The 22,905-nt window shown below is 45.2% G+C and overlaps 1 protein-coding gene across 3 annotated transcripts; it reads left to right on the forward strand.

The window, feature by feature from the left end:
- Window positions 1–7,967: 7,967 nt before the first annotated feature.
- cdc42ep3 (CDC42 effector protein (Rho GTPase binding) 3) lies at window positions 7,968–14,649 on the forward strand. 3 transcript variants are annotated; one of them, XM_083987590.1, is made up of 2 exons: window positions 7,968–8,535; window positions 12,859–14,649. In XM_083987590.1, exon 2 carries the CDS (start codon window positions 13,073–13,075, stop codon window positions 14,159–14,161), a length of 1,089 nt encoding a protein of 362 aa, XP_083843716.1. In that variant the 5' UTR covers window positions 7,968–8,535; window positions 12,859–13,072; the 3' UTR covers window positions 14,162–14,649. The 3 variants fall into 3 exon arrangements, with proteins under 3 accessions (XP_083843716.1, XP_083843717.1, XP_083843718.1); XM_083987591.1 differs by lacking the exon at window positions 7,968–8,535 and adding an exon at window positions 9,655–9,703; XM_083987592.1 differs by lacking the exon at window positions 7,968–8,535 and adding an exon at window positions 10,538–10,698.
- The last annotated feature ends 8,256 nt before the right edge of the window (window positions 14,650–22,905 follow it).

Genomic DNA, 22,905 nt, shown 5'->3' on the forward strand with positions numbered 1-22,905 from the left:
GAGCAGATGGTGTCTGGGTATCTTTAAAAATCCTGGCTCAGAGTCTTCCCATGCCTTTCTGCCTTTCCGTGCTCAGCACTGTTTTGGAACCAATCATACGCTTTACTGCGGGATGCGTGCCATAAATGAGCAACAATGCCCGCGAAATCCTCAAGAATGCGTTTCTTATTTCAAATAACACAATTAAGCAATTTTATAAGAACTATGAATGCAATCAACTCAATCAAAGTGTTTCTAACTCAGCAGCTGGAAGCCGCCAACGCTTCTAATGAACTGAGCTTTTGGAGATAATCTCACCAGATGTTACAAAGTACATTCGTGTTGCTGGAAAATGAAACCACACATACTTGTATCTAAAGCAGATGAAAGGCAGCCAATACACACTCTCTCTGATCATGTGCAGTGATGTAAAGCATGTCCAGAGGTCATAAATACTCATTATTATTATTATTATTACTGGCATTATCAGTTCTGCTAAATGAAATCAGAGGCATAATTCTGTTGCTGCTCTTGCTTCCAGGGGCAACAACATGTGTGTGTATGTGTATCAACTGGACACAAGACAATTTGAAGTGTCAGCAACAAACAAACTTTTTCTTGCTTCATCCATGGAATGTTATTTACTCAACGTACAGATAAGACTTTCATAAACTAAACTGGAGCGACAACTGGATTCCCAGTGGACGTCCAAGTACGCATGAAGAAAAACAGGAAGTAATCATTCAATCAGATTGGAGGTAACCTCACAACAATGGGTTTCTGTGGAGGTCAACCTCTTCCCGAGCTTGTTGTGTCGATAGTAAAGCAACGGTGAATAATTTTCCTCTTCATAAGAGACACCACTGGAAACGTCACCGTCTGGATTGTTGCTCAATAATTGCATCCAAACATCAGTTTATCTCCTCACATGAGAAGTCATTATACAACCACTGCTCTGCGCATACTCCAAATTCCTGCATGGTGGAGCATGTTCCAGAGCTTTCAACATTTTTCTAACAAGAAACAGACTCTGCAAGGGGGCCAAGGAATAAATCACAGATCTGCTAAGGACACTGTACGTACAGTACACGCTGTCCCTAAAGCTATCTAAAGATCTGCAGCAGCACAACATGCAACATCAGTGACCGGCGCTGGAGCTAATATCCTCCTCCTGGCCCATGATGTGAAAACAGCTCAGGTTCAGGCCTCCTGCTGAACTCAGCTTAACTCCCTCTGGTGTCCCACTCTGCTCACCCATCTACGATATGGGCAGGGGCAGCCTGCCAGTTCGCATGCACGTAATAGTGCTTTGGTTGTGGACGGAGCAGGATGTAAGCTGGTGGAAAGGGACGACCACAAGCTGATTGCGAGAGGGTGGCCTGTGGCACTGCTACCGGAATTCCAGTGGGAAGACTCACTCCTGACCCACTGGTGTATCGCTTGCTCTCCTTCCAAGGATGTGAGCCAGACATCAACACACGAGTGTGGATGTGGTCGGATAGTCTAATTGTAGAAGAGAGTTTGTCTCTACAAGGTTAAGAAAAAAAAAACATCTCCCCTCGGATACTCTTACACTGTCATCAGTCTGAGATGTTCGGTGCTCTCGGTTACTTTGTGATGAAGTGTTACATTAACTAAAATTCACTCATGCAGTTATCCTCAAAGTTTGTCTGTTTCCATCTCCCAGAGCACTTGTTCCAATTTGCAGCAATCAGCCGTGGTTTGTCCATGGACATCACGTCAGCGTGGACATGCACAATAGTCCTAATTGGGGGTAATAACATTAATGAGTGAGTATTGGCAAGTTCTTTTCCCATTAGAACAATGAATCATGTCTCTTATTAAACACGCAACATGATTGTGGAAGCATTCTTGTCTTTTCAGACCATCAGTGGTGAAGTAGTGAGCTTGGCAGCTTAAGGCTGTATGGTTATGGGGGGAATAAAACGCAGTGAAACAAAATGTAAACACAAACTGGAGCTTTTTCATATGTCATGGGGAATGTATTAGAAAACAGGTGCTTAAATACACAGAGCAATATTACCATCAATTTGTAATGTTCCTGGTCTCCAGATGAAAAGTAGTGTAATATTCATCTTCCTTGTGGCTTTTAGTTTTCACCAGCACCTGGGGAAGTTCTCTCTCTAGCTACTTAGATATTTGCAGCTGGCTAGTTAACATTTCCTGTGGGCCTTTTGCCTCTGGATACACAATGTGTAGTTGTTTAAAATCCTGGTTGTTAAATACTGTATGCTTAAACAGCTGCCTGTTGCTTTTAAGATGCAAGAGATAAAACCAAGATACTGGGCTGAGAGAGGCTAAAAAACTCTGAAACGCTGGGCAGAGATGGACTGTGAAGTCAAGTGACATTGTGTGATTATTGGTCAGAATGAGTGACCGCCTTTACATTATTGTTAAGTGCAGCTTTATATCATATTTATATATAAAGAAACATATCCCCCTCCAATCTAATCAGAGGGTCGGTACTTCAACCCCCATCTCCCCCCAGCCCACATGTTGAAGTGTTCTTGGGCAAGACACCAAACCCCAAACTGTTGGCTGAGTGTGTGTGTGTGTATGGATGTGATGTATGTATGTGTGTGTGAGTGAATGGGTGTATGTGAAGCACTTTGAATGGTCTCTAGTAGAAAAGTATGGAAAGGCCGTTACCATTAAAAAACAATACATAATCTGTGTTATTGCTGGAAACACATAGACGGTATATCTTAATAGTGTGTCACGTCATCGACATTTGACCAATTACTCATAAAAGCAGCTATTTTTTTGAATCATTGTTGAAGTGTTTAAAGGCGTCAAACCTACTGGAAGTCAATGTACTATCTTCATAAAGAATTTGAACACATGGCAAAGACATTACTGTCAACAATACCTGCATTGTATTGCTGCATTGCAAACACTTTTAAACCTTGACCTCTTGCTGTCCTCGCTCTTGAACTCTACCTCTCACCTTTTCGCCAAGTTTGTTCAGTTCCTTAAATAGACACAAAAGCCGAGGTGCTACCTATGGTGTGTGTGGTCTGCTGTAATTTAGGATGGTGCATCGCCCACGCGCACACACACAAAAACATCTTGGGATACGGCCACAGAGCAAGACAGTGTTTAGACTACCCACAATCCCCTCCTCCCTGCACACCTCCCGCCCTCAGAAACACTGGCCTGTGCCCTCAGAGTCGGGCCCCTCCCTGCCTCTGCCTGTGCGGCTGAGTGAGAACATTGTGAAACGTTCACTGTCAGGGTGAAAATGAATGTGCACATGACGACCTACAGTGAAATAGTGCAACCTCCAGCGAGCGCTCTGATAAGAATATAAACGGAGCAGTCGTAGACGAGCCTGTCAACATGCGGCGTCAAGTCTCCAGCGGTTTACAATGTATATTGAATACGTGTGCTGCACATTTTATTCATTATAGTGTTATTAAAAGCTGTGAAAAACATTGACGAACGCCACTGAAACTCTCTCCCGAGACTCACAGTCAGGGAGGAATGTCCCCATATACATCTTTATTTTTCTATACGTGCTCCCTTTGGAAACTAACCTCTGCAGTGCCCTCCCAAGATTTAATCATAAAAAGCAAGAACTCAGCTTGGCCCTGAACAAAAAATGGCTGATACACTATACGTCTCATGGCTGCAATTATTATTGCATCCACAACGTATTTTCCCATATCATCTTTCCGCGTTGGTCACATGATGGATGGGTTACAGGACACAAAGACTGAGCAAACTTCCACCGCAGCATCACAAGGATCTCCAGCAGCAGTCTGTGGAAAGATAGTTGTGTGAGTGTTTGATATTCCCCATCTCGGTGACACAGAGTGATAATGATGTATAGCTGACTTCATAATGGGTGTGAACACACGAGTCGTAGCAGCTGGAGGAGGAAGGGTGGAGTGCGTCAACTCAGTGAGGTGTTAACATGAGATTAAAATTAAATCTGTGAGAAAGGCAGCAGTCATCAGCCACACTTAGTGTACGCATGTTGCATCTCCTGAGATGCAGTAAATACACAGTATGTTGGGGGATAAGTACAGTACAGTATGCCTCTTCAATTCCTGTTTTTGTTTTCCGGTTGATTTACTTCAGCAGGCAAGGGGAGGCTTGTTTACCTGCCCTGAGTTGAGGGAGTGCTGTGTTGGAGAGAAGTGACCTCAGTGGAACAGCTTAGACAGGACACCTAAACACTTTAGAGAAGCCTCACTCAGAAAGCTCTCCTTGTGTCCAGGGTGAAGACGTGGGGCCGCGGCAGCCCAGGACAAATTAGCCTTGAACTGGAATAAAAAATAAGACTAATTCCTCCCAAAACACAACCCAAACACACAACCTGTGATGGAAAGCTAAAAGAGGATGACAAGCATAATCCTGGCAAACACGTGTCCAACAACACTCAGTTCAGTGTTTTCAACAGAATTCAGCATACAGCGGGTTTAGGCTGCTGCCTCTGGTCTGGAGAAAGAATATTTGGGAATAGAGGAGGAAAAAAATCACTTGAGCAGAGTAGTGGCCTCACCAAGGAAAATGAAACACTCTGTGTAGGTTTGGTAAAACATTTTTAAAACCCTTTTTTCTTCTTTTTTGCCACCATTTTCTTGAATGTACCAACTTAATGGCTTAAAGTCCACACTTCCTGTTGTGTTCCTTGCTTGATTCTTTGGGGCAGTTTATGACAAAGAGAGGTTTCTTAACTTAGCTTTACTTTACTTTACTTTACTTTACTTTACTTTACTTCATTACACCCAGTTCACGGCTCTGCCGGTGTCAGTGCAAATCGCGCAAGATTTGCACTGACACCGGCAGAGCCGTGAACTGAGACACTGGGTGCTTACAAACAAGCTTAGAATATAGAATTATTTAATTTTTTCGGAACAATTTCTCATGTCGGTGCTTCAATACAAGAGGGACAGTACAGACAAGCAGGATGGAGGTATTTGGATGTTTTTTAGTGTGTCTTTTTGGACAAAGAAAAGTGAGCCCCATTTGCAACCATGCAGTGCTGCACGAAGCCCCGCTGTAACTTCAAAAAGGCACGGAGGACATTGAAACTTCTCCCAGCCCTTAGTCAACATGAGGGTGAGTAGAAAATGAGTGAAATTTGAATTTTGGGTGAACTATCCCTTTAAATGATATTTCACATTTTACCAAGATTAATGTGGTACTTTTTAAATGGTTCCACATTTTAGACTTTTCTTGTAATTTCTTGTGCATGATGACAGCCGCAAGGAGATATATGGCTGGATGGTGGTTCCAGGTGGGCGGAGCTTGTGACTTTACAAAGTTACAAAAGTCCAAAGAACTTGCTCACTTTCTAAATATAGGCTGTGTGATTTCCCTGTGGATTGAGGCTTTGATAATTTCGTGATCTCGGTGCCGTCATCACACTGTCATAACTCACAAGACTCTTCCAGGGTTCCCACATGTCCTGGAAAATAGTTGACCGTGTTTCTCTTATTTGAGGGCAAATATTATGTTCAGGATCATGTTGACGTTTAAATGATAGGCTCTTTTGTAGATGACAGTCTTTACAATAGGCTGCTATCGGTTTTGTTTATCAATACTGTGAACACACCCTGAAATCACATCACAATTGTGAGTTGTGTCCTTTAAATGCACACAGGCCTCTGCTGGGTGTTACGTGTGGTAGTTTTATTAGGTTTAAAGACAAACATATTTTTCCCAACTTGTTTACACTGTTTAATAATAGGTGAGCATGTTTTGGTTCACCGCTTGCTGGTTATTCTGCCTGTAGCTACAGGATTAAGGTTTGTGATTCAACTTGTGCAAATTAAGCAAAGGTCTCAAATAGTGTTCATGGCTCAGAGTTGGATAATAATAAATGGGAAGATGGAAATATCATAATAATCATAAGTTATATTGACGTAGCACTTGTTTGGCACTAATTTATCATAATTAAATCAATTTGTCATAATCTAAGGATCAATTAGACATGTAAGATATGATGTCATAATTACATACAGCCATGTATACATTACATTAAATCGTTAATTAGATTTCTACCGATAGGGAACGTATGGTGAGTGGCATCCTGACTGTCACATGAGCCAGATCATCACTGAAAATATCTGAACCTGAAAAAGTCCTGGAACAAAGAATGGGAATCCTGATAGTTCATATTATGAGTTACTGAGCCTTTCCTTCTATGACAGGTTGACTTTCCGGCTTTTAAGAGGCTTAATAGATTGAGGACGTCCTGCCAAAGGATTTTAATAGAAAAGAAACAGCTGTCTAACAGTGGCATGTTTACAGATATGCTGATTAATGTGCTTTGTCTTTTTAAATAAGTAAATGAAATGATTTATTGGCCTTTTATAAAGTCATTATCTCCAACTTCTAAATCCCTTTATACTTGTTATGCCTGATTAGGACGTGGTGCCAGATTTTCTACAGAAGTTATCACTGACTTTAATTTCCCATCCCACTACTACATTCAGCAATTCATCTTGTCGGGGGGGGGGGGTGGGGGTTACTTACAGTTTCCTTTTAGGGCAGAGGCTCTGGATTTTCCAAGGTTTAACGGTCTTCTTAAATGAGAAGACAGTGTTGTGTGTTCTACTTAAAGATCATGTGCCGGCCACATGGACGCCGCGATGACATCACCCCCGGGGCGACACGACAACACCAACGCTTAAAAAGGCTTCATTCACAACTGCTGTTTAAGCGGTGCTAACTAACGCCTGTGCGAGTTAAATAGAAGGTGTCTCAGCAACTGAGAGCTGTCCACAAACAGACACACAACAACCCCACGTTCATTTCAGTGTAAGGCTTTGCAAAGCGTTAAATATGGGTGTGTTACTGCAGTGGTGCATCCATCACATGGAGCAGGGTGAAGCGGGGAGAAGTGGATTAAGGAGAACGGGGAGGAGGAGAGGGAGTGCGTGGTGTTTGCAGAGGGATGTGCTGCTTCATGAGCTGGACCAGGCAGGATTATTGTTACAGTGCTACTGTGGCTTGTGAGGACATGCATTCACCCCTTTTCTTACCCACACACACACACACACACACACACACACACACACACACACACACACACACACACACACACACACACACACACACACACATACAAAGACACAATGATTGAGCCACAGCCGCTCCTCCCCCCACATTTATCTTCTTTTCCCTTTTGTAACAACACTGTATGAGCAGAAACACACACACACACACACACCTTTCCCCTGCCTCCTGCTTCCCCAAACCTCTTTGGGTAGGGGGCAAAAGTGTGACATCACCTCAGAGCTGTATCGGTTACCAAGGTGATGGGATTTTTCTATTTAATATAAGAATAGAGCCAGAAAGAAGAAAAAAAAGGGGGGGATGCACAGGCAAGGCTCACCACGTCCTTGACTGGAGGGCATCAGGTTAGAACCCTCACACACACACACACACACACACACACACACACACACACACACACACACACACACACACACACACACACACACACACACACACACACACACACACACACACACACATCCCATGTCTCTGTCTGTGCATTTAAAATCATTAGGGAAGAGACACTGAGGAATTCTGCTGCAGCTTCCCACGTGCTACATTATCCTGCTTGTAAATGTCGTCTGCATGTGCTGCAGCGCTGCAGCATTCTGCAGTAGTTAGTCAATTTGCACACTGTCGCAGAGGCTCGGAGGAAATAAAGCACTGTGCACGAATGAGATGTATGTGAAGCGATGTCTCAGAGTTACAGTTTGGGATAATAGAGGGAGGGTATGGGTGTGCACATGCGATAGACAGATAAGGAAAGGCTCAAAAGAGACAGAGGGAGAGTCCAGTCAAGTGTCTGCCAGCTGCAGGCTGCATTTACAGAATGGCTCTTATCAGATGTGGGCAGTCGCAAAGTCAGACAGGGGGAGGGAAAGAGAGCACGCATGCACGCACGCACACACACACTCATTCCCACATCATGAAGGATTGTTACAGAGAGGAGAGTCCCATGAGGCATCAGCCTGTCTCTGCACAGTGCTAATTTCTTCAGAGCGGAGCTTGTGATCACTCATCACCGCAGCTCCACCAAGGAACAGGAAGCCAGGAGGATCCTCAAACACCACAGAGCTGCTTAAAACAAAAATCAGAGCTGTGGGTATAGGAGAGAGAAAACAGACATGCACAGGTGCTGCTAGAGAGAGAGAGAGAGAGAGAGAGAGAGAGAGGAGCGAGAACAGAGAGGGAGAGAGAGAGGAAGAAGAGGGGGGAGTGAGAGGGGAGGTGTAGGAGGAGACTTGACTCGCTTCAGAGGGGAATAGGAGCCGGAGAGCAATTCCAAAACAGCTGTCCGGCAGACGTCCCAGTCGACAGAAGTGCAGCCTCGAGGCAGAGACAGGAGGCAGGGCAGTGTCAACAAGCCACAGGAGCAGCAGCATAGCAGCCACTGAACATACACACACACACACACACACACACACACAGACACACACACTCACCAACCTGGGGCTGCAGCAGTCAGGAGAACACCGGCCATACCTGGGCAGGACGGAGATCTGCAGGGTCATCAGAGTATCTGAGGTGAGTCAGAGTGTTTCACTTTATTCTCTTTTTTGCTCAGTGGTCTGCGTCAGTGAGTGGATGAATGCTGCTGCAGTTTACCTGCTGTCATGTAAGTGCAGTGGAGTTGCATAGGGAGTCTTTGTGAGCGTCTGTCTGGAGGAGAACAGGATTTTGCTTAGTAACAGCTAAAACGTGCGAAAGAGTGCGCGGTAAAACTCAGCTCATACAGTTCTCACACATGTAACACAAGAGCTGAACTGTTAAGAGCAACATGATATCCCGCCCGCTTTCCAAGAGAGACATTTTTAGTCCGGCTACACGCTTTAGGCATGTTCCTCTGAAACGCAGAGTTGGCTTTGCCTTTATCACCCAAGGGGGGAGAGGACTTGGAGGTTTTTTTTTTTATGGGTTCACTGGGAGGAAAGAACTATTTCTTTTCTGCCAGTATGTGTTGACATTCCCTTCATGTTTCATACGCTTTGATTCGGCTTCCTGCTCATCTCTGCCAAGGATAACTCTGGCAAGTGCCGGCAGTGCTTGCGGGTGGCACAGGGGGAGCAAGAAAGAAAGACAGAATAAATACTCCACCCTGCTACTCCACCACCAGGCCCCCGAAAGTAAGGCCTTTGCCTATAATTGAGGTTTTTTTTTTTTACATAACAAAAAAGCTCAGTCTATTCTTTAAAGCTGCTATTACCTTCTGTGGCTTGTGCTTTTTATAACAACCCCCAAAGAGAGGGTCTTTCTGCTATTCAAAGACATGTCAGACCACTGTTTGGTGTTTGAGGAGCATTTGGAAACTTTCAAAGAAGTTTTTGCTTTGTGGACACAGTCAGAGGAATTTATCTGCTACACGCTGATGATGTTGCGCTGACCGCCACCGCTGCAGGAGTGCAGAATAGCATGCTATTTTTTGTCAACAGCGCTGATGCCCCTGTCAGCGCAGCCATGCCATCACCGGAGGAGGATTTAGGTGATGCACAGTTTCTATTTTAAAGAACGGCAAAGTCATGCACAGCCCAGGTCGTTTTTTTTTTTTTCTTCGAACAGTTGCTCCATCTGGGCGTCCCTCATCAGCAGCTCTGCAGCAGTTCTGCTAATACAGAGCCGTGAAGCATCATCAAACCGGAGCGTTTTGTTTAGACTGCACCGACTCTAAGAATATACTGACCCAGTTGTATCGCACGTGAGTTTTTAAGTGTCCAGAAATACACCAGACCAATCACAAGTCCTCCATGTCATTACCAGATACCACCGTCCCACTTTTATCTGACCTCACACTCAAACTTTCATCAACTTGCTCCTTCTCCTACATCCCTCACCCCCTCCCCACTTATATCCAAACCCTCCGAGCACGAACCGATGAGGTACAGCTCCATTTTTAAAGAGGCTGGAGCGGCTCCAGGTCCCATCATGCCCAGACAGATAGCATGTTGCTGACCTGATGACACAGTGGCTTCATCCCGCAGCTCCCATTATGACTGGACCGGCTGCTGTGTTAAGCATTACTGAAAAGAAGGCGCCATCAGATCCTCACTTCCCCCCCCCCAGAGGTGTAAATGAAACCTGCGACTGCATTCTGCAGTGGCGGCGGCAGTGGGCATCGGCGCCAAGGCTTGGGCTGCGAAACACGTGGCACGCCGTCTCTTTTTTTTGGAGCAGCTCCAAAAAGGAGGGTGTGAATCTGGCCTTGGCTGTGACATATACCAGAATACACCTGCTCGACTATTAACAGCCTGCAGAGACACAAGTGGATTCATTTGGGTTAGCAGGCCAGGAAGAGTCCACAGTCCTGAGCTATTGTAATGGATTAATTTCCTCTTCAGCCAGCACAAGCTTATCTGACACTGCTAAGACTCTAGAGATTCTCCACATACACTCAATCAATGCTAATTCCTTCAATCTCTCATTAAACCAACCGCAGCAGATCCCCTGAAAGACGGACATGGGGATGTTGTTCTCCTCATACTTTGGCCTCTGGAATTCCAGTCATGTTTGCCATATAGGCCAAACTGAGCACCAGCGGGATGGCTGACATGAAGGTCAGACCTTCAGGCTTTCACCACACCAGCTGACTCCTCATGGGCCACAAGTGTTGACCTTGGCTGGGATGTACAGCAGATGTCCCCCTGCGAGAGTTGAGAGACTTGGATTGCTCATCTGCTGGAGGATTTCCTATAAGTTCTGTTCATGCTATTGATTTCAACCGGTATTATCATCTATTATAAATGCAGGGGGGGTGTGGAGAGCAGAGGCGAGGCAGATATAATTAATGCCACCAGGGCAGGCCGATAATCAATAGGTATGTTTGATAGGGAGTGTTTGAGCAGCAGTGACCTTCTATTCTTAGGAACAGCAGTGAAACAAAAGTTGATGCGGATATAGATATCTGTACTCTGAGCTCACAGGAAGCAGCTTTTGGCTTACTGGTGCATTTGTTTCACTTCCTATCCAAGACCGAGTTTCCCACTGCAGCGAGCATCAGCTGTCAAGGTCAGAGAGGACTGAGGAGAGTGACTTTGGGAAAAAAGAAAACACAAGTGGGAGGAAAAGAGATGGAGGTGAAAAATAAGAAAAAAAAACCTTGAGCTAAACAAGTCAGGGATTTTGCTTCACTCCCCTCCCTCCCTTCATCAAACACTGCAGTACTTCCCCCCTCCCCTTCCCTTTCTCCCCCCATCTCTGTTAACAAACAAACACCGCTCTCCTTCGCACACATGGCGTGCATTCAAACCTGCTATCTCTCACGAGCGCAGTCAGGCACCTCGCGCAAACACTCACGCCGGCACTCGGATATACACAAGGACCCTTGGAGAGCGTTGTTGCCATTCAACACACTCACTCACACATGTTCTGCATCTTTCGGTTGTTTGTCAGGGCTATAAATAGCAACCCCCCCACCCACCCCCCTCTCTCTTGCAGAGTTTTCTGCGTGACAGGTTGTAATGGCATCTCCCCAAAAGTGAGAATATCTCATCTCGTCGTGCGCAGTTTGATGAAGCCGCGGCTTCTCGTGAGGAGGATGCTGATGCTGTGACACTTCTTCAGACTCCATGTTGGAAAACAGCGTCGGTTGCGTCGGTGGTCTCCTCTCCTCTCTGCTGTTTGGCTTCAGATACGCAGCAAGTGTCTGTCTCTCTGGCTCCACACTAATGTGCCTGCTGAATAAACATAGCCTACTTAAAGTGTCTCTGATAAGGCTGATGCAGTGCGTCTCTATGGGGTCGGTTGCAGCAGGAATGTGGATGTTTTCTTAGTGAAACCTTTTCTTTTTTTTTTGGGTGGACTTGACCGCCCAGGCACTTTTGTGCAGCGGTGCACTCTGTCAGACGGTCACTGCTGACAGACCTCTCATAAGTAAATATGTCTATAAATGGGCAAGCTCTCTCCTCACGGTTGCTCTCTCCCGCCCCCCCACCCACCCTCATCAGACACACACTGTCAACTCCCTGCCTCCACACACTGTTTTTCCCCCTCTCCTTGGTTGCTATGTCATTTCAAACGGTCAAACCAATTCTCTCCTCTTTTTCACTTCCTACAATGAGCCAACTGTTACTAGAGACATTCTTTTTTCTTTTGTTTGGAATAGAAAGGCTTGGGATGCAATCAGACACCTTTCATCAAATCCCGTACCCACCTGATAATGTTTATCCACCCTGACATACAGTGTAACCTTAGTTGTATCTTAGCACTTATTAAACTTGGAGTTAACCCCTCTGCCTGTCAAAGCCGAATCAATTCGCAATCTGCATCACCTTCTCTCTCAAAATCCACTTGCTCTGAAGCCCCTCGCTCTATCTCCCTCACACAATCCCCCCCCTAAACCCCTTAAACCCCTTTCCCCCCCTCTCTCCTCCACCCTTCTCCCCCCCATGGCCCATCTCTCTATCTCTGTGCGTGTCTGAGCGGTAGCCCGCTCCTAAAACAGGCTGCCCTGCTCTGATCCTACTAAAGTCCTCCTTGTGCTGCTCCTCTCCCAATCTGCGGTCCAGCTGTTCCACATTAGCACATCCAGAGATGTGGAGGCCAAAGGAGGCTCATGTGTGGAAATGTGAATAGAGCAGCAAAAAAGAAAAAAAAAACCTTAGACCCGGGCCTCATCCTCCTCCTCTGCTCTGGCTCCTCGACTCGCCAGATGCAAGGAAAGGATGAGGATGTTTTTTTTTTTCTTGTACGATCCAAAGTTTATTTCTGGGACTTGTGTTGATGACCAGATTTCTTTCTCAGGAAGTCAGGCCAGGAGTTTTTCTTCCAGTAGCAGCACTCAAAGAAACCTTTGTGGAAATGTGTCAGTGTTGTAGAAGAGATGCTGATGTGTTTTTTATCTGTCTTTGATTTCAGAGTGGTGGCCATTTGACGACCCTACGCCGCTGGAGTCTCGTTTCCTGATCAATGCTGCCATTGCTGAAATTATTTTTGGACTCCTGTTTGACCAGCGTGCTGCCGAGAATGTAACTGGAGCTCGGTCCCTGGGGAACTGTAACGTCCAGAACTTATAGAGCATTTCTGACCTTCCTATCCTGCGTATCTGAGCTCTGTGTCCACGGTTACAGCCATGCCGGCGAAAGCGCCCATATACCTGAAACCTACCAATACCAAGAAGGGGAAGAAATGTCGGCTCAGAGACATTTTGTCCCCAGACATGATCAGTCCACCGCTCGGGGACTTTCGCCACACAATCCACATAGGCAGAGGCGGGGAGAGGGACGCCTTCGGAGACATGTCTTTCCTACAGGGGAAGTATGAGCTCCTCCCGGGGAAGGGAGACGTCCACCCTCAGTACGGCATCCAGGGTGAGTTTCTGAGAGCGAACAGCACGGGTGACGCTTCCTTTGCCGAAACTCCGTCTCCAGTACTGAAGAACGCCATCTCCCTCCCAACCATCGGCGGCTGCCAGGCCCTCACCCTCCCCCTCATCTCCTCCACCGTGTTCTCCATGCCGCCTGAGCCACTGGAGGACATCATGGGGCCTGCGGCTTCCATGAAAGCAGACAGCACTGAGGAGGTAGAGATGCTGCAGATGGACGCTCTGCTGCGCTCTATGGACGTCTTCGGCAGCGAGCCTTCCTCCCCCTCCTTCCAGGATATCCAGTCCAAGCCTGACGTCCTCTTGGATCTGCTGGAAAACACAGATAAATCCACCTCCAAGGCGGTTGCCAAGGCTAACAAAATAAACAAGGGTGAAAGCAGATTTGACAAGCCGTCATCCTATTGCATCAACGGCCACGGCAACAGCGGCTACAAAGCCAACGGAAGCCTGAACAGCAACACGAGCAGCGACAGCTTTGACAGCTTTAGCGGTAAAGGGGACTTCCAGAGCAAGATCTGCAACAGCAGCGCAAGTCTCAACGGCAACGGCAACGGCAACTGCAACGGTTACGGACACTTTGACAGTGACATTACCCTGGGCTTGAAGCAGGAGCTCTCCAAGTGTAACGGAGAGTGGGTGGATAGAGACAGTGGGGTGGAGGAGGGCCGCATCTGTGATTTTGAGTTTGAGTTTTCCAAGGAGAAGAGCACATCACAGGATTCCCTCACCCAGATCACGGGGTCATTCCTCTCCCTCGAACTAGATCTGGGCCCATCCATCCTGGACGAAGTGCTCAACATAATGGATAAACCCGCAGCAAAGAGCAGGCCTTGAGCTGCGCAGAGGCCCCAGGAGGAGAAAGGGAATTTTTAAAACTATAGCCATGAAGAGAGAAAGACTCACGAAGCAATCAAAATGGTGTCTGGATATATCATTAAGATGGAAATGAGCTATGATAGACAGAGCTACTTATGTTTTTATTGTCAAAACATATAACTATTCTAGCTTCTATGGAGTGTTGATTCTTCTTCTTCTATTTTATTTTATTTTATTTCTTGGTTTGCCATGCCAGCCGCATGTTTAGGATGCATGTGATAGTGAGTTACAGCTAAAACACAGCCATCGTGCCTTTGAGCCTTTGATTTTAAATGATAGATTTGTGTTATGTTGACTTCCATGTTAAGATAACTCTGAGGTCCTTTGCTTTTTTTTTTTTTTTTACACTCTCAGACTCTCTATGAACATATATCATTGTGTGACTTTAAGCGTGTTTAACAAAGCACTATTTTGTTTGTCACATAATCCCTTTGCCACATTGACTATTTCCGCCAACAGAACACTATGCATATTTGTGTTTTTAAGAATTGTAACACAAATAAATTCATTTTGTCCGATATTTGGCCAATTTCTTTGTGGGACATGTGTGTGCACACGCCTGAGCGGAGATCAATTTTCCAAAAGAGGATTAAATGAAGTAACTCAGGAAATCTGAATAATACGGGGGAAAGTTGAGGCAGAGGAGGGAAAAGACAAACATGAAAGATACCAAGGAGAGTGGGACCTGCAGATTGACAGAAAGAAGGGCAGAATGGATTTATTTTCTTGCCTCTGACATTCCTCACATTCTGCCTCCCTGCCCTGCAGTGGGAGCACCGGTGAGCCTTCATCTGCCCAACCAGGCGCCTGCTCCATTTGTTTGCGTGTAGATAGGACAGCCAGGGAAGGGGGGTTGGGTGGGGGGGGGGGTAGGGGGTCTTTGACATTCCCTGCATTCCAGCCATGGAGCACAAGTGTCCAGGACCAGACATAAATCAGCTGTTTCAAGAGAGGAAGGGAGGGCTTGGGTCTCAGAGAGCCACACTATCCATCAGAGTGAATGTACAGAGAGATGAGGCTATAAAATACTGTGCTTACAACCCGCAGGCAAACTTTGGCCAGTGCTGAGCGACAGATGAGCCCTCCGCTTTTCTGTCTGTTTACAACACAGATCTGTTGACCCAGCAGTGTTGAAGAAACAGCCTGAATGATCAGGGCAACACACGCAGCCTCTTGAACTCAGCCACCCCATGATCCTCTGTCCCTGTGGGCCCCCCCAGCGTAGACGCGACGGGTAAGTCCTGACAAGATCCCCTGGCCTGGAGGATTACAGCAGGCTTCCCCAAAACATCCACGTGCCACTTTGTCATGTTTGTGCAGGGAAAACAAGACAATCTCCACTCTCATATGCAAATAATTGGGTTCGTTTTCCACGTCTGTCGCTGAGCGGGCCCATGTGTGGCATACCTCTCCGAAATCCCTCAAAGGCCTCAGAATGTCCGTAAACAACCGCAACCGGCCCGGCTGAGGCATCTGAAGCCGCTGTAAAACCAGATGTTAGAGAGGACATGAAAATTTCCCCCCCAATGCAAGAAAACCCATGTCATGGCAGATGCCCCAGCCATTTGGAAAATCCCAGCATTAGCGCTGAAGAGTTTGCATGTGCTGAGTTGAAGCATGCAACCTCTGAGGATGAGTAATGAAAACCTTTGCTGTCAAGGTAATTACTATACTTATATATGTGCAATGGTACATCACTAAGTCAATGACAGCCTTCATTTTGACAGGCGTGGACCCCAAGCAAACTCCTTTGGTTTACAAAAGAACTTGCAACCGCAGCACTGTGAAAGGGTTGTGTAACATATCACAAGTATTTCTGTAGAAATGCCAAAGCTCTTGGACACAAAATACCAGGAAATACCAGTGTTTTATGAAATCCAAGACAAGTATTCAACATATGTTATACCCCGAACACTGCTCCGTGCTGTTATTGGGCCCTCTAACATGAAATAGAGTGAATAGTTTTGTTTGTTTGATTGACCGGTTGACATTGTGCCCTTGTTTTATGAAGTTTTATCTTATGTAAGATTGATGTTTCTATTTTTTTTTTCAATCACAAACATCTGTATTTGAATTGCACAACTCGTGTGTTGGCTACCGGCAGACGCACAATGTCTTGTCTTGTTTCTGGCTTCAGTTTTCTCCGGGAGCCTGAGGACAGAAGAGAAACTACCAGAGACAGGAGACAGAGCTGTTTCTCATTACCACTGGGGCCATGGTGGAAGCTTTAACCTGAAGAGACCTCAGCTCCTCTGACTGTCTCTGATAGTCCATGTTAACACCACAAAGATGCTGCAACTGCAACACAGTCAGTCAGCTCATTGTGACGCCCACAAACTAAAGACAAAACAATATTCCACTTGTTCTACCAGTGGGACACAGCATAGTTTAGCTCGCCTCGGTGTTTCTCAGTTGGCTTGAAATCCTCTTGAGATGAATTAGATGAAAAATGACTTTTTAAATCTTTTGTTAACATATTTTTCCAGGCAAACTGGTGTTACTGGAAACAGAACGACTGCCAAAATTGGTGACGTTAGCTGAAAGAGGGATGTTACACGGGTGTCGCCACAGCCTGCTGCCTTGTAATTTCCAAACCTGTTGCTTTCTTAACAGAAACAGAAAAAAAAACTATCTGCTGAATCCATGCCTGTTTGACTTGTTTTTGTGTGGTGGTGAAAAACATGAGAAAAAGACAGGAATTTAAACAACTTTTGCATGTTAGCGTGGTCTTGTTTATGCTAACTATAGCTACACATGCTGTGAGACAAGCAATCAGCTAAAACACAAATAACAGAAAACACAAAAAAGGCTGTTTCCTCACACATTTCACTCCTGTGTTACAAGGCAAATCATACGAGAACATTTCATGAGCGTTCCCCCAGCCCATCGGTGATCCAGGGGAATCAGCTCCTCGGTTTCCTGGGCTAAGGTGAAGCTGTCAGTTCACAGATGAATAAGCTTTGGCCCAGAGGCCACCAGTGCCAAAGAAAGCACAGCTCAGACCCAGCAAAATTTTCCACCCAACCTCCACAACACAGCTACATAATGTGCACACTGTCTTTCACAGAGGCGCGTTGGTGAACGAGCTCCCTCATAGACGGACTTGAGCCGTGTCAGGCGGATGAGAGGGGAAACTTTAATAAGACGTTTCCCCCGCTCACCGGCCCAAGATGGAGACAGCAGAGATGTGAGCGGCAGGATAAAGCTCCTCTTGTCCTCACCTGCTGTAAATGTTCCCCGGCACGAAATGAGCCCCGACTCAGATACAGCACTTTCCATCCAGCCGACAGACCGGGCAGGAGGAAATATCTGAGGTATGAGCGCAGTGTTTCTCAAAAATGTTTTTCTTAAATATTTCTCCTGCTTGCCGGAGAGATATCATTCTTTGTTGATACATACTCCAAACTGAATGCCATGACTATGATAGCTGAGGCCTCAGTAGTAGAAGTTTCTGGAGAACATTTACTTTGGGATGCCGAGCATGAAGCTTGGACTCAAGTGTTCTGCAGATTTGCTGATTTAGCAGCGCGGAGCTGCAGCTCCCTTTCAAAAGACAACAACTGCAGAGAGCAAAGAGAGAGAGCTTATTCTCAGGGCCGAATAAAACGAGCCCGAGCAGGGGTTGATGCTGTGCAGATACGAGTGAGCTCACATGCAGTTAGGTCTGGCAGGCGGCATATACCTCAGGCTCACTGCTCTGTTGACTGTTGTTTGGCTGACTGTAACCATGGCGAGTCGAGTTTGTATCTTCAGCACGTGAGCTGAGAGAGGATGAGCGTGAAACAGAGCAGTGTCACCTCAGAGGGCACCAGAATACTTCTGAGACAAAACACAGGCCCAGTTAATTGTGGTGCCAGGCTATGTGGAGCAAAACAAGAGCTACTGTACGCTCAGTCATGGGCTTCATGTATCTCTAATGTGTGGGGTGATTTTGCAGTTTTTCCCGCTGGGCAGTAATCAGTGTAATAACTGGTCTTCAGAAAGTGTTCATGCATGTAAAGCTTCATTTAAAGCTATTAAGTGTGATTTGAAGAGCGATTTACAATGTTACTTGCTGACTATTTTGTATGTGTATACAGTGAAAATTGGTATAATTTAGTGTTAAACACAAGAGACCACGTGATGTTTGTGTGTATGACATTTGTTCTTTAGCATGATTTATCAGGATCAAAGTTAAAACTGTTTTAATACCATTACAGGCATCATATTGTAATATATTCGTATAAATCAGTTCTAGGTTCTATATTAATACTGTGAAAATATCAAAGCCTCAGTCCACAGGGAAATGCACACACAGTATTCAGAAACTGAGCCTCAAAAAACATCCATCAGGAATTATGTGACTTTGTGATGTCACAAGAACGCAGTAACCACTCTCAACCAGATCAAGCCCTGCCCACCTGGACCAACCATCTAACCTTGGAGGATTTGGTTTAGCTTTTCCATTTACAAAGTTAAGAAGATGGACTGGGGATGTGTAACTGACCTTTATGAGTGAGTATGTGGACTATTGATACTTTTGCCAGAGTACTTCCACACTTACGCTTGCAGTTTAAGTGCATAAACAAGTGCAACAACATGCAGCACCCAGTACAGTACATGCAGAACTAAAAATGGACAACAAGTTGGGTGTAAAATGATTCACCAGTCACAGAAGGGAGCGTTCACCAATATATGTTGTAGAGGAAGGAGGACACATTGTCGGTGCAGCCTGATTTCCATGTCAAATGACATGCGGGGCACACCCAGGAAAGAAAAACGTTCTCTTTCAAGTGGGCAAAGCCGTCCGCAGGCGGGTGACAATCGTGGTCACGTGTCATGATCATCATTTGCATTTGACTGGGACAACACTTCCCTGTTGGAATTCACACACTGCACCTGTGAGTAGACTGTGTACACAGTGTACCTGTGAGTGATGAGTGTATCCGATTTGAGACGCAGTGGTTCTGCCTCGTGTGGAATAGAAATCATCATGCCTGACACCAATGCCAATTGAGATTTAAAAATCAGCTGTAGATATAGAAGTAGATAAATAAAAATTTAAAAAGTATCTTATGTCATAGATTGCAGTACAGTGCAATTAGCAGATAGACTCTAGATACTGTATGTTACTCTGTTAGGTTCAGCCTGCACTCAGTGACATTCGCTGTCCTCCTGTCAGCTTTATGATAAATACTGCAAGGGAGTTCTGAGACATGGGGCTTAGCACAAAGACTCTGCTCCTCATTTAAATCGGCTTAATTTACAACAACCCCTACACCGCAAACAATCCATGAATTATTCATATTGATTCATGTTTGTTCCAGCTTGGGAAGAATGGGACTGTGACTGAGCCTGGTGGGATGGGTCAGCGATGTATGCTGTGTGTATGTGGGCTCTCCTTCTAAGGCAGCATGAGGGAATGAAACCAAATTCAGAGATCATGTGAGTCTTTCTAAGATCATCCTCGTCTATATTTCGTCTCTTTTCAAATGGCACGCCACCCAACTTAGGGCAGCAACTGCTCTCCTTCCTCCACAAACCTATATTCACCCATAGGAGATATTTATATATTAGCTCTTTGCTTTACTGCATTTCCTCCAGACTACCCTCTGGGAATTCCTCTAATGCCATGCAGAGGGAGGGGTGTGAAGGGGGGGACAGACTTAGGGGTGTCTCCCCTTATAGATGTGGGTGACATCATTTACCCTGTTTTCCTTTCGCAGGTCAACAACATCTCTGTACCCAGTCACCTTCTGGGATCCATTAATGAGGCCAGGTCGCAGAGCTGCCCTGGGAGTGGTGTTTATTGGTGGATGGACACCTCTCCAAAAAATAGCTCCAAGGTCATTAAAAAGCAAAACTTGATTCTGTGCTATGTTACTTCTTTCACATAAGTAGAAAGTATACTCTGTATAGTCTGTTTACAAACCCCTTATTTTATATACTACTGTATGTTGGCTAATTTCCATTTTTATCTCTTAAAGATGTCCTCCAATGAAAATCAGCTTAACTTTGTTAATATTTCCCCATGGTGTTTTTTTCCCCGCTACAATACATGATATCAAATAATATCATGGGTGAAATAAGCAGTCAGCGCTATGACGGCGTGTTTCCATCTTGGAACCGCAGTGACCTTATAATGGCCTCGTAAAAACCGATTCAGACAACCAGTTTTATATGAGCGAGAGTTAGCATTAGCCTGTCAGCCACAGCCAGTTGAGAGCTACAGTAAATGAGATTCTTACTGTGCTAATTCTTGTAGATCCACCTACTGGTCTCAGACTGCTTATCTGAGTCTGACTTGATGGTGTCTCCTCTTTCACCTGGAGCTCTTGGATGCAGCAGGTGGTGGGCAGGGCTCCAGATTTTCTCAGTGAGGAAGCAAAGATAAGTGTTGGCAACAGTTTTCTAGTTCTATTATCTTCACTTTTAGCGTGGGAAAACTGTGTGAAGCAAAATGTTCAGTTGTTTTGCCTGGTTTAAAAACATGCCCGCTATCAGCACTGAAACACAGTAAATGAGCTGCTTTTTACAGCTGCTGTCAGAAACTCTCGATATCGCCGACTCTGATTTCAGCTTGGAGGCCGACATGAATGTTTCACTGTAATTATGATCTAAAAATATGACTTGATTCTTATTTGGCGTAAAAAAAAAATGAGAGTGGTATTTATCTCCTCATCTCCTGGACAGACACTTTTATATTTTCCAAGTTGTTAAACTATTGCTGTAAAAATTACATCCCTCAGCTGCTCTGCTGACAATGAACAGGGGAGTGACTGTGCTGATTCATAGTCTGGTGCACCCTGATGAGCGTTATTTAGTGCTTTTAGTTTTCCAAAAGTTCCTTTGTAAAGCTTGTAGCTTCGAGGAAGCAAAACGATTTCCCACTGCCAGAAAACTACCTTGGCTCAGTCCAGTTGCATCTGGTCTCTTGATAACAAAGTTGAATTCCTGACCTTTAATTCCGCAGGACTGAGGATGACTCAATGCTGAACTGTCCAAGCTGCAGCAGTAGCAGCATAAATGTTTGTGTGTAGAATGAACTCTTTCCTAACGTGTGATTTATTTGTATTTGTTTTTATTTTGTATTGTATTGTAAAGCTATAATGTGAGTCCTACCTGTCACAGTTGGAGAAAGTGAAACCATGAAACTAACAAGTGTTCAGGTCAGAGCACTACATTCATGTTGTTATGGCCGTCAAGCCCTCAGGATTCTGCCTTTTAAGGTAAGACCCCACTCTGTTTCTCCTTATCCCCTTGCAGGGCTTGATCCCTGTGTCTCCCGGGGGGCTCACTGGGTGCCCCCGAGGCTCCTTTTATAAGTTGTCACCAGCCAGTCATGCGATCACATCTGCAGGAAATTTCCGAGCAGGTTCTTTTTTCCTAAGACCCTAAAAAAAAAAAGCAGCTGGCAGCCATTCATTTTACGCTTTGTTTGGGGGAGCTTTTACACTTCAGGTTTGCACAGTTGAATTACGGCCGTGCAGTAAAGTGGAACAACACGAAGCACAGACAGAAAGGTAGAGAGCAAAACACAGATCTTCAAAAAGAGTTATGAATGAGTGTTGATGATATTCTCATGGTGCTGTGACCTCTGTCCTGCTCTCAAGAGCTGCATTGTGCTTCCACCTGAAACACGCCACGCTGCGTCTGCAAAATTCATCTCATTTCCATTTGACACCGTGGGGAGTAAAGCAATATAACAGCTTATACTTCAGCCCCTTTCACTGGATTGTCAATCATCCGCGAGGACCGAGGCGCCCTGGCTCTCTTCATAACCCCCATCAACAGTGAGAATGTCTTGGACAGAGCTCCGGTATGCATCCGGATCAACATTAAAACGACTACCAAGAGTTTTAACATTTGACAATACAATAGGAGTCAATGTCTGGATGAGGATATCTCAGAGGATGTCTCAATAACTCAAAGCAAAATGTCATCTTTTCTCCAAATATTTCCCTATAAAAATATACCATTAAACCTCTTCTCTATAGGCCTGTGATTCAAGTTATCACCTCGCTCAGAAGAAAATCAATAAATCCAGTGAGCCCTCTACAGGCGAGTGGCGCCATAAGGCTGAATAACATACATGCAAATGTTATTTCGGAGCCTCCGCTTTCCCAGTTACCTCAGGTTAACTTCGCTGGTGATCTGCGTGACTTCTTCTACATTAGTTGCACAACAGCCTCATTAATCCCACACATCAACTCTTACATAACTGACCTTTCCCAGGGATCACAGGTCAATGGGTCTTCGTTTTCTTGCAACTGCATGGGGAAAATACCAAGTCTCCCAGATGCAAAGTTGTTTTTTTGTTTTCTTTTTTAGCTGTCAGTGGGTTTGAAGGACACAGCATTATGTAAGGAATAACCCGAACCCAGAGACGGATCATTGAGGTCAAAGTTACTGACCTCTGTGGACCTGAGTGGCCCTGCTGCCCTTCTGTCCATACACTCATATGTCAAGTTGATGAATTATTGATAAGTAATCAGATAAGGAGTCCCACACACAGAGGCAGGGATGAATATGTCGTTTTGTAGTGATCACAAACTTAAAAATAGATCTGGACACAATTAACACAGAGATGCTGTGAAATAACGATAGTCCTGAAACTACTACTGAGTTTATTGCACAGGATGATTCCAGAGACAAATTATTTCGTATTATTTTACATTGCATCCAAATTTGTGCAGATATCAATCATTGGTTCTATATTCACA

The sequence above is a fragment of the Trachurus trachurus genome (assembly GCF_905171665.1).
Source record: "Trachurus trachurus genome assembly, chromosome: 15".
Lineage (NCBI taxonomy): Eukaryota > Metazoa > Chordata > Actinopteri > Carangiformes > Carangidae > Trachurus > Trachurus trachurus.

Bases quoted from the DNA above. Each gene is read 5' to 3' on its own strand.
- cdc42ep3 (XM_083987590.1), top strand. From the start codon at position 13,073: ATGCCGGCGAAAGCGCCCATATACCTGAAACCTACCAATACCAAGAAG.